The sequence below is a fragment of the Carcharhinus amblyrhynchos genome, chromosome 24 (genome assembly GCF_965287045.1).
Source record: "Carcharhinus amblyrhynchos chromosome 24, sCarAmb.v2.hapA, whole genome shotgun sequence".
Lineage (NCBI taxonomy): Eukaryota > Metazoa > Chordata > Chondrichthyes > Carcharhiniformes > Carcharhinidae > Carcharhinus > Carcharhinus amblyrhynchos.
This window is the reverse complement of record NC_137347.1, coordinates 37,411,570-37,423,719: the sequence shown is the minus strand read 5'-3', so window position 1 is coordinate 37,423,719 and position 12,150 is coordinate 37,411,570. Positions and strand designations below refer to the sequence as shown.

General features: G+C 39.5%; 1 protein-coding gene across 11 annotated transcripts in view; it reads left to right on the top strand.

The window, feature by feature from the left end:
- LOC145357784 (protein 4.1-like) overlaps positions 1-12,150 on the top strand; it is a 204,977-nt gene that overhangs the window by 166,037 nt on the left and 26,790 nt on the right. For 10 of the 11 annotated variants that reach the window (XM_080211268.1, XM_080211270.1, XM_080211269.1 and 7 more), the window contains one exon: positions 3,164-3,343. In XM_080211268.1, the coding sequence (XP_080067394.1) occupies positions 3,164-3,343 (180 nt within the window). Of the gene's footprint in view, positions 1-3,163; positions 3,344-11,038; positions 11,090-12,150 lie in introns of all 11 variants that reach the window. The other variant, XM_080211277.1, reaches the window with a different exon arrangement.

The window sequence follows — 12,150 nt, the reverse complement described above, 5'->3', positions numbered from 1 at the left end:
TTTTGAAGATTCAAAACAAATTGAAGAAGTTGAAGAGAAGTCTTGCACCTAAGATACAACAGCTTCCAAATTGCATTTGTCTGCTAAATCATAGAAAGATTCTGGAGTGCTCATATGAATGTGGTAGATGTGCAGTGACATTGATCTAGTTTGCTCTTCCAGGTAGATTTAAGGAATAGGAACTTGAACTTAAACAAAGAAAATTTAAATGGTGTGAGCATGATCTTAAAACATCTGCAGTAAAAAACCAGGATCAAAAGAACTGAAAAAAGTTTTTAAATGGTATGGAAATAAAAGTGAGAAAATAGGAAAGGAAACATGCAAAAGAAAAGTTCATTCAGGCGTCAAACTGGTTGTGTAAATCTCAAGTTGGGGTAATTTTGCATCACCACACATTGCCACTCATTTTTTCCTTCCCCTTTTAGTTCTGTTTCCTTGGTCGTGCTGATCAAGTTATATTTCCATTGGCGTTCCTCTATTTGATATTATCTTAATAGGGTAAGGCTGACCATTGAACTGTGGAAATCATTGCAGCTGAATCTAGATCATTTAAGAACATAAGAAATAGGAGCAGGAGTAGGCCATCTAGCCCCTTGAGCCTGCCCCACCATTCAATAAGATCATGGCTGATCTGTCGTGGCTCAGTTCCACATTCCCGCCCTCTCCCCATAACCCTTAATCCCCTTGCCTATCAAAAACCTATCAACCCGCATCTTAAAAATATTGAGCAAGGCAGCCTCCACCACTTCAACAGGCAGAGAATTCCAGAGGTTCACCACCCTTTGAGTGAAGAAGTTCCTCCTCAACTCCGTTCTAAACCGTCCCCCCTTTATCCTGAGGCTGTGCCCTCTCGTCCTACTGTCCTTTCTGAGCGGGAAGAGCCTCTCCACCTCTATCCTATCCATCCCATTCAACATCTTATACGTTTCAATGAGATCTCCCCTCATTCTTCTAAACTCTAATGAGTACAAGCCTAGTTTATTCAGCCTCTCCTCATCGTTCAACCCCCTCAACTCCAGAATCAGCCTAGTAAACCTCCTTTGCACTCCCTCCAAGGCCAAAATATCCTTGCGTAAGTGCAGCGACCAAAGCTGCACACGGTACTCCAGCTGCGACCTCACCAGTGCCCTATACAGCTGCAGCAAGACATGCTGCAGTTTTTCGCCACGTAAGTAATAGTCCTTCCTACCATTATTCCTACCAAAGTGGACAACCTCACATTTGCCAACATTAAATTCCATTTGCCAGTTCCTGGCCCATTCGCCCAGCCTATCTAGATCCTTCTGCAGACTCTCCACACCCTCCGCACAATTTGCTGTTCCACCAATCTTGGTGTCATCAGCAAATTTCGACACCATACACTCGGTTCCCTCCTCCAGATCATCTATATAAATGGTGAATAGCTGAGGCCCCAGCACCGACCCCTGGGGCACTCCACTAGTCACCAACCGCCAATCCGAATAGCACCCATTGACCCCCACTCTCTGCCTCCTATTTGACAGCCAATCCTCTATCCACGCTAACACCCTACACCCAACTCCATGCCCCCTGACCTTCTGCAATAACCTCTTGTGAGGCTTCTCATCTAGTGTTCACACTGACTCCTTTCCAGGAGAGTTCACAATAAGTACTGATGAGGAACTGAGGACCTTAACACTGAAGATGTTTGCAACTACTCTATTAGTTGAGATTTCCAAAAACAGTGCAAAAATAGAATTGAATCTGGGAGCTTTTTCCCATTAATGAGAGACTTTTCCCATTAACTTACCAGGATATCATTGATTCCTTTTGAACTTTAAGAAGTACATATTGATTGTGTTGGTTAGTTATCTCCTGATGTGCATCATTACATCATTATTTGAGGCCAGCTTTATTACTACTGATCTGATGTGAATCAGCTGATTTATTTTGGTCAATTGCTTTGAAAAGTTGCATACAAAATTTTCCATCCTCATCAGCTGTTCTGTACCACTATGGAATGGTTATTGAATTTGAACCTTGATGCTTAATATTGCTCTTCCCCCTTTACTTAGATGCATTTTAAATGTGAACATGTTGAGCATGTGAATAAGCTGCTGTCAGATCAGGCTTTATTTTAAAAATTCCATTTCTCATAAGCTAAATAGCTGCAGAAATCTTACAAAAGATAGAGAAAAGTAGTACTTGTAAGTTTACGAAAATTGAAGAGGCAAGTTCAGAGGATCCTGAGAGTAAATATCTGGGCATGTCAAACACAAACTTTTATGCTCATTCTTCTCCACTGTCTTTTTATGTTGCAAGGTACTGTGTATCCAGCTTCCTAGCCATAAGCTTATAAAGAGAATCAAAATATTTTTATGTTGCTTCTGGTCTTGTGTGTGTTCCATTTCATCTGTAACTATGTTTAAACATCATGGTAAATTAACAGAGCAGCTCACTGGAAGAAAATAGGATTTGTAGTGTTGCTACAAGTGACCAGACTGCACAGTTTCGAAGATTTGTTTCTTTCTAGTTTCCATATTGATTGATTTTCAGAGTATTCACTACTGAGCAGTTCACTTGAAGACTTTGGTGTTTTTACAGAGATATACACTAAAATGGTCAGTCAAATCTATTTTCATTTTGCCTTTTTATCAGAGGGGGATGAATTGAGATTTCTTAAAAGTGATTCCTTGAGTTAGGAAAGAATTCAGCCAGTAATTCCTACTGGAAAGTGCAGGTATTGGCCGATGGCTTTAATCTCAATTGCGATACCAACACTGGCAATTTTCCAGGAAACAGTCACTGGAACTTGCCCAAGTGGCCATTCTTCCCATACAAAGTTCCAGAGGGCTGCTAGTGCACATAGGACCATTCTCTAGGATGAGGTGATACTTCCAAGGGAAAAGGGGCGAAATGATTAAAAAATACTTTTTTTGCTTTTTATCATAACTTAGCACAAATGTTGATGATAAAAGTATAATTTAAGCAAGAAAGCTTTTAAGTACATTTTAGATTAAAAAAGCTATTTCAGAAATAAAATACAATTCACTGTTTGTGCTTTATTCGTATTGCCTCAAAAGGATTGGTTGCTTAATTAATCTGGTTTGAATGTCCCTTTTAAGAGCATGGGCTTTCCATTTAACTTATTTCAGAATTTCTAATATCTAAGACCTTCCTCCCCTCTGTTTCATGTTTGTAATAGGATCTAGACAAAACCCAAGATGAGATAATGAAACATCATGCTAGTATTAGCGAACTGAAGCGCAGCTTTATGGAGTCTGTACCTGAACCACGCCCTAGTGAATGGGATAAACGGCTCTCGGCACACTCACCTTTTAGAACGTTGAATATCAACGGACAAGTTCAGTCTGGCACAGAAGGAGTAAGTTTGATTTTTTTCTCTCCATTTAAAAAGTTTGTGTTCTGATGGCCATTTACCACAGAATGATCTCTACAAAATTGTTTAAAATGATAAAATCAAGTAAATACAGGGAAGCAGTTTCCTCTGGTGTGAGAATCCAGAGCAAGAGGGCACAATCTTAAAATCAGAGCTAGGCAATTGAGGAGATCAGGGAGAATATTTTTATTTTGAGGTTCAAAGGTAATGAAAATGTGTAATACTGTCTTCCAGAAGACTGTAGATACTGGGAGTCAGTTGAGATTTGGTATCATTGGATGCGGATAAATGGAGTTGAGTTATAGATAAGCCATTTTTTTTATGTTTATTAGTGTCACAAGTAGGCTTCCATTAACACTTCATTAACAATGAAGTTACTGTGAAAATCCCCTAGTTGCCACACTCTGGTGCCCATTTGGGTACACTGAGGGAGAATTTAGCATGGCCAATGCACCTAACCAGTATGTCTTTCAGACTCTGGGAGGAAATCAGAACACCCAGAGGGAACCCACACAGACACAGGGAGAACGTACAGAGTCTGCTATCTAATTAAATGGCAGAATAAACTTGAGAGTGTGAATGGCCTGTATGGTTTCTGTTAGATAAGCACAATATTGACAGAGATTTGGAAGCCAATGGCCTGCAGTTTCCTCAGTTGTGGAGCAAAACATGAGTAAGAATGAACTTGGAAAGATGGCGATGGTAGGAATATAGAAATGGAGATCATCCTTATATAATTTTATAGCTGTTTATAAAAGCTCTTGTCAAAAATGTCATTCATTCAATATTATGTTGAAATAAGCCAAAGATAGCACCAAGTTTCATTCTTAAATCTGTCAATGTATTTATGATTTGAGCATACACTTCTATATGTTTATTAGTAACATACTTTCACTTAATTGAATCGTTCTTGGTGGATGTTCTTTCGTTCTAACTTATTTAAACCTGATTAAGCCTGACTTTAACCAGATTAAATCTCAAAAGAAATAAAGTTCAAAAAAGCTAGTTAACCTGTAAGATTTACTCTGGCACATGAGCCATTGTGCAGGTGGACAAGAAATATGAATGGTGTTAGACACTTTCAGATAAGTTATTATTTTCATCAATGTTATCACACATCTCTTGGCCATCTAACTTAAATTTCAATTACTGGCAATTGCATTTGTGAATTACAATTTTCTACTTTCTAATTATTCCAATCCACATTCTGGAGAACCAGTAAGGAATCTCATCCTTTTGCTCGTAAAATTCCATTACATCTTTGACTAGTAAGAAATATAGGGGGTGATTTTACCAATTTTTGCCTAACTGCTGGGCAGACTTGAAACTGGGAGATTTTCAGATAGGTATTTTAGGTGTGTTTTTAGGCCCCTACCCCCCCCCAACCACATGCAGTCTGCCTTAAAATTTCTGAGTGTGCCTGTTGCTTGTTACAGAAGCCTGTAGGCAGGGCTTAATGTGCCCAAAAGCCTGTAGAGGAAGGTAGTGTGCACGTGTAGGCCTCTGATCATAATAGAAAAAAGAAAGCTGTCAAGCCCCTGCTAGTGCAGGCAGCCTGAAGCAGCTTCCCCCCCCCCCCCTCCCATTCCCCCACGCAAACACAGGGGCCCGTGACACAAGATACAGCCCCTGCCGACCTCCCCGCCACCCAGGCTGATCGCAGGCACCCTCACAGTCTGATCTCCCCCCACTGAAAAAATAACTTTAGCAAAATGATATTTTTGGTGGGGGTGGGTGGGATTGCTTGATAAACTGGATAAATTATATAGATTTGTGTTTGTGGAAATATACTGAATGTGCACCGATCATCCCCTAGCAAAAAAAATGGACTGTAACCTCCAAGCTCCCCACTATCAGTTTGGGAGGATACTCCAGAGATGCACAGGGAAGCCCCTTTCAAAACTTCACAGGTAAAGTTTGCGTATCAAATACCCAGTAGTACAAATTGGGCAAATACCCTGCATTGAGAAGCATCTGGAAACGCGATTTAAATCACAAATGTCAGTTAGTCCTGACAGGGTTATACCAGTAGTTACTCAGAAAAAGTTAGAAGAATTAAACCTTCGTCTAATTTTGGGTAACTATTGTATAGACCCAGACCCCCACAGGACTTAAAACCCCATCGTCTCCACTTCCAGTCTCGACTGGACATGGCCCAAAGCCCTTGCTGACCCCAAATCCTATCCACTTACCTTCTCCCTGAACTGGCAAAGACTTTGAATTTCAGTGGGACTTTTAACTTACCTGGTTTACAGCAGCTGGTGCCATTAAAAATAGAGGTGTGTCCTCCTTCACTTCACCGGAGCTGGATTTCAGCGCTGGGCCCCAAGGATGAGCTGCGCTACCAGGTTCATGCCTGACCTGGCTCAGAAGATCAGGCAAGACAGCATTGAAAAAACTTTACATAAGTAATTGGGCTCAGAGCAACAATCCAACGCTGATTGGTATTCCAAGGAAGTTATGGCCCTGATCTCTGATCTCTTCATAATTTGCTCTGATCTCTTCATAATTCAAACTTAAAATATATTCTATTTACAAACTAAAATCCCTTCAACCCAATGAATGGTGTCATGGGAAGTGTTGCTGAATAAAACAAACAGTGTGGGCATTGTGAGCATGTTTGATTTTTAAAATGTGCCAACCTCGCTGAGAGTTGTCATTATTGGAAAATTGAAAATTTTCATTCTTTAGGGTATTAAGGAAGCCTGCATGTGTATTCCATTGGTCAGATACCTACTTAGAAAAGCTTCCTTTACGTTACTCAATAACATATCTCAGATTCAGAAGAGCCTGTTTATCCTCTCATCCCCACCAGTGAATATTTGCATATCTCCTAATATTTTACATTTTGTCCTCGCTTAATGCTGTTAAATAGATTCAAATGCAGACACTTAAGTTTCACATAGGTTGGCAATAAAACTTGGTTTGAATTTGACTATAGCTAAAGTGAATAGTACTTTAAACTAATGCTTCCTAGAACCCTGAGATAGACTTGTTGAAAATATTAGTCTTTTGCTAAATTGGTTTCCTATATGATCTGTTCAACATTCAATTCAAAAATTATTTTCATGTTTGTGGTTGTGTTTCAGAATTTCAGTGGGGAACTCTATTGTTTAACTATATACTTTGCTTTATTTGATTGTATTGTTTCAGTCTTCCAGTCATTTAAAACTGCAATCCTGTTAAGATTTTATGGATGAATCTAGTTAGAAACCAACACCAAAAAGCGCTAGTACCTATATCGAACCATGGTTGCCAAGCCTGCATAGAACCATGTCACTAATAAAACCTCAAGTCATACCTATTGTCTAATCCCTTATCTCTAGAATTAGTTCCTTTCAGCTTATCAACTGTTGGCTTCATCTTAGACCGTTACAAAAGAACATAAGAAGTAGGAGCAGGAGTAGGCCATCTAGCTCTTCGAGCCTGCCCCGCCATTCAATAAGATCATGGCTGATCTGAAGTGGCTCAGTTCCACTTTCCCGCTTTCTCCCCATAACCCTTAATTCCCTTGCCTACCAAAAACCTATCTACCCGTGTCCTAAATATATTTAGCGAGGTAGCCTCCACCACTTCAACTGGCAGAGAATTCCAGAGATTCACCACCCTTTGAGTGAAGAAGTTCCTCCTCAACTCCGTTCTAAACTGCCGCCCCCCTTATCTTGAGGCTGTGCCCTCCAGTCCTGTTGTCCTTTCTGAGTGGGAAGAATCTCTCTACCTCTACCCTATCCATCCCCTTCATTATCTTATACGTCTCTATAAGATCCCCCCTCATCCTTCTAAACTCCAACGAGTACAGACCCAGTCTATTTAGTCTCTCTTCATAGTCAATCCCTCTCATCTCTGGTATCAGCCTAGTGAACCTCCTCTGCACTCCCTCCAAGGCCAAGATATCCTTGCGCAAGTGCGGCGACCAAAACTGCACACAGTACTCCAGCTGCGGCCTCACCAACGCCCTGTACAGTTGCAGCAAGACCTCCCTGCTTTTATATTCTATCCCCCTCGCTATAAAGGCCAGCATCCCATTTGCCTTCTTGATCACCTGCTGCACCTGCAGACTGGGTTTTTGCGACTCATGCACAAGGACCCCCAGGTCCCTCTGCACCGTAGCATGCTGCAGCTTTTCGCCCTTTAAATAGTAATCCCTCCTAATCTTATTATTCCTGCCAAAGTCACTATTGTGACTTGTTTGTAACCAGGTACAGAGGGAAGGAACCTTTATACATAACATTATATAAATTTGGCATGTAGTTCTCAGATTCTTCTATTTTACATATGCTTGTTAATGTGTGTGTGTATGTGTGTATATATATATTTGCCAAACAGGAAATCCATTTCACAATGTGAAATGTAACTTGATTTATCCTAATATGCGAAGCTTGAAGTAAGAATTTTATAAAATGTTTGTAGTTCAGTCTTTGCTATTTAAATTTCAATCCATCATATCCATTCTGAATGATTCAATTCTCCATTTTCCACATACGAAAGATAACAACAGTATAAAGGTGAAAATTCCTTTTGAGGGCACATCTTTAAAGAATGCAATATCCCGTTTTAGTATTTTGTTTTCCATACCTTATATGGTGCCCAAGCTGTTATTTATCCTTTTGGCTTCAGTCCAATATATTTTTTTGCTCAGAGAGAAAATGATCTGAATATGGTACAGTGAGTTTGGCCTGTTGCAATCTACATCAGTAACTGCAGACAGGTTATTTTTTCCCCTCTGTTTTATGTCCTAAAAATTTGGCAAATGTTGTCACGTCCTCAATTTTGCAGTTTATACAAGTTCAACAATATTGTTTTGTCAAAGTATTATGCCTGGCACTAAACACTCAAGAGAGTTGGCTTGGTACAATGGGTGGGATAGAAACTAGCCCAAAGGAATTCAGACAGAATGTGATATGAAAATAAGTGCAGAGGTAGGAAATGAAATTATTAACAATGTTGAAGAAAGATGGTAGATGTAATATGGGTGTTAAATATAAGATTTTTGAGGAGAGAATCACTTGGGTGAACTATTGGTAACGTTACTGAGTATTGGCCAAAAAAATAGATCTTTGGCAAGATTTGGGTTGAAAATGTGCTGGAAATGTAGGAGGTGGGTGTTGACATGGGTTTGAGGGCCATGGGCACATAAGTGAGAAGCTACCTAATGATAGAGAGCTGTGGAAATTGGGGAGAAACTGAGGAAGGTAAATTGATAATCTGACAGCAGCAAAAGGTAGTCAATGAAGGCAGTTCCTTGTTGAAAATTGAAACTGCCCTTGCCCTCCAGGATAAATGTAAGAACATTTGATTGCAGAGGTCATTTATGTATCATTTACATTTGTGCCTGCAGTTCTAAGACTTGAAGAGGCAGAGGTATACCAGGAGAACAATAGATGGTGAAACAGTGGGGAACTTGGCAGTGAAGTTGTTAAAACTAAAACAGATTGAGAAAGTTAACAGTGGCAGCAGTGCTATGATGGGACAAGTGCCGGAGAATGGGAATTTTTTTGTATTCCGCAGAGGGGAGATTTTCTATCTCCAGGATGGATAGTGTAACAGAGTTCGAAGGAGATTAAAGATGCCAACAAAGATGAGGAATTGACAAGAGGAAGTAGTATGGCATATGCTGACAAAGCTTACAGGGTAATATTCAGAAAGATTGGGTGGAGAAGGGGCAAAGTGAGTGTGTTGAAATTGCCATAAATGAACCATTGCGCAACACAGAAGCAGGAGTGAGGAGATTCTGTCCAGAAATTTGCCATTAAGATTGAAGTGGCCATTAGATAATTAAGACACTGAAAGAGAGGTGCCAGAGATATAATACTCAAAGGATTATGTGAAAATGCTTAGAGAAGTTGAGTGGCAGCACCTGGAGGAGAGAGCCACAATAACATAGGCAATGATGTGTATCCAAGATGAGTGAGAAGAAGACACCTGCAAGGATATTGGGGAGCTTAAGTAGGCTATAATTGCGCATGAGAGAATTATTTACAAAGGAGTGGAAATATTGAAGTGCATTGTTGAGTAGATGGATAGGAGTTAAAAGAATAATGGCAAGAAACTTGGAGAGGTTTTCTCCCAGATGGTAAGGTAGAAAGAAGAAGGAACATTGTGCTTTTCTATTTTGGTAGGATTAACTGTCTGAAGTGGGGGAATGAATCTGTGCAGCTGTCCAGCTGACAGGTAGTAGAAGGCAATTAAGTATATTGAGATGGGAAGTGGGAAGTACAATGGCAGGAGCAACAACTGTAGAAAGAGTGGACCTCTCAACATTTGACAGAGCAGGAAAGAAGGCCTGGTCCAGAGTGTACTCGTTAGAGTTTAGAAGAATGAGGGGAGATCTCATTGAGACGTATAAGATGATGAATGGGATGGATAGGATAGAGGTGGAGAGACTCTTCCCGCTCAAAAAAGACAGTAGGACTAGGGGGCACAGCCTCAAGATAAAAGGGGGGCGGTTTAGAACGGAGTTGAGGAGGAACTTCTTCACTCAAAGGGTGGTGAATCTCTGGAATTCTCTGCCCGTTGAAGTGGTGGAGGCTGCCTCGCTAAATATTTTTAGGACGCGGGTTGATGGGTTTTTGATAAGAGAGGGGATTAAGGGTTATGGGGAGAGGGCGGGAAAGTGGAACTGAGCCACGACAGATCAGCCATGATCTTATTGAATGGCGGGGCAGGCTCGAAGGGCTAGATGGCCTACTCCTGCTCCTATTTCTTATGTTCTTAAGTTCTTATGTAACTACAGGTAGACAAAGAAATGGTCCTATTATAGATGCAAATGTTAGTTAGGATTGGAACCATTCAACCTGCAAGTAATGGCACTTATATATGGTCTTTGTGAAGACTGGCTAAATTTTATCTGCAATGCACTGTTTAAACCCTAGAATTCCATGTAATAAGAATGGAATTTAACTTAAACACAGTTCCCTAAAACATCAGTAAACATAGCAGAACTTAATAAAAATAGAACATAGCTTAACTTAGTGATCCATTAAGAATTTGTCAAGTGCACTTCAGAAAGATGCTGCATATTTTAGATGACATATCCCAATTTTCATCCAGATTAAAGTTTCTCCCAGGTCAAGTAAACTAGTACTGAGGTTGGAACTAGGGCCAGCAATTTTGACACTAATTTCTAGACACCTATTCACACAGGATATGTCCAGCCTGTTTTGCTTTACAACAATTATCCACGCCTTGTGCAGGAGACTGAACGAGTTGAACAATATTCACCCTGTTTAGGTGATGCTGTTATTCTACTAGTAATTTGCTGCAAATACCAATTTTCAAATCTTTCTTCTAAGACTTTGACTTCAAATGAAACAGTGATTTACAACACATGATAAAATATGAAATAAAAACACTAATTTCCATAATTAGTAGAAGTTATTGTACTTTACTTTTATTAAATCAATTTGAAAACTAAAACAAAACCTCTAAGAACGATTGATATGTTCCACTAGATGTGAGCTGTGGGATAGAACTCACAAGATGGTATAACTTGGTAAGGAACACAAGAAGAAAATAATCCTCTGCGTGGGATTAATGACTTCAGCTCATTATCCCAATGGTGAATGATAGAGATGTTTTAATGAATTAGGAATTCTACATTCTTGTGTTGCCATTAAAATGAGTGCATAGAATAAATATGTATTTGAAATATCTAAAATTGCTAACTTTATGTGTGTACAGGCCATGGTGATTTCAGGCTTACACCCTGAAAAGAAGCTTGGTGGGCCAGAGGTAAAGTTGTTACAATTGTGCTGTGTGATTGCTAATATTTTATTTGCTCAAACAGATCTCATCAATGCTAAATTATATTTTAGTTGCTAGACAACAGACATTAGTTTTTCTACTCTTACAGTTCCCAAAACTAACAGTGAAGACTTCCACTGCTGCAGCTTTAAGAATGCCTACATAACAGTGCATGGCTGATTTAAAGGTTGCATGAGGAAATGGCCATACATTTTCAAAAAAAAAGCTACCAAAGTGCAAGTGAACCCTGTTCTGTTACAATATTTTTACATTTTATTCTTTTTTCCTTTCCTCCTTTTTCCTGAAAATACACATCACTCTTGCTGTCATTCCTTTTTAAATTTTGAAGTTCAAAGTTAAAAATCCACATAGGAAAGTTCCTCAAGCCCAAATTTTCACTACATTTTTTTGATTTTGTTTTGTATTCCTACCTCTGCCACATTGTTCCCTTTTCTTTTTGCACACCACTTTTATTTCAAACTAAGTTTTCCATCTTGCATTTGTTCATCTCTTTTTCTCTTGGTCTTCTGTCATGAAAGCAGACAAAGAAAATGGCTCTGTTAGTACAGGAAGAAGATAAGATAAAAGGAAAACAGGAAACAACAGGGACTGAGCTTGCACAAGAAAGCAAAGAAGAAAACTCCCCAAAGGTTTCCATTCAGATTCCTGATGACAAACCTAAATCTAAATCTTGTCACCTCTATTCTATTGCACTTCAGCGCCCTCGCATTTCTTTTGTAATGTCATTCCTTATAGTGTTTGTTTTGACAGTTTGGTGGCTTATCTTTGTATGAGTGCAAACAGGCTTTCATTTGAAGCTGTATTCTAAGCCGGTCGGGCCTTGGCCTTTTTTGAGCTGTATTTTTCAATCCTACATTGTTTTTCTTAAATGAAATTCCTGTCTAATTTATATTTCTGATTTGTTACTCACAAAATTTGTGCTCTCTGTGAGTGTGTGTGTTATTTATTTATTCTATTACGTTGAGTACAGTGCAATTCTTGAATAGTTTTCCTCGTCATTGTTAAGACTTCTACCTGTATTTGTGCTG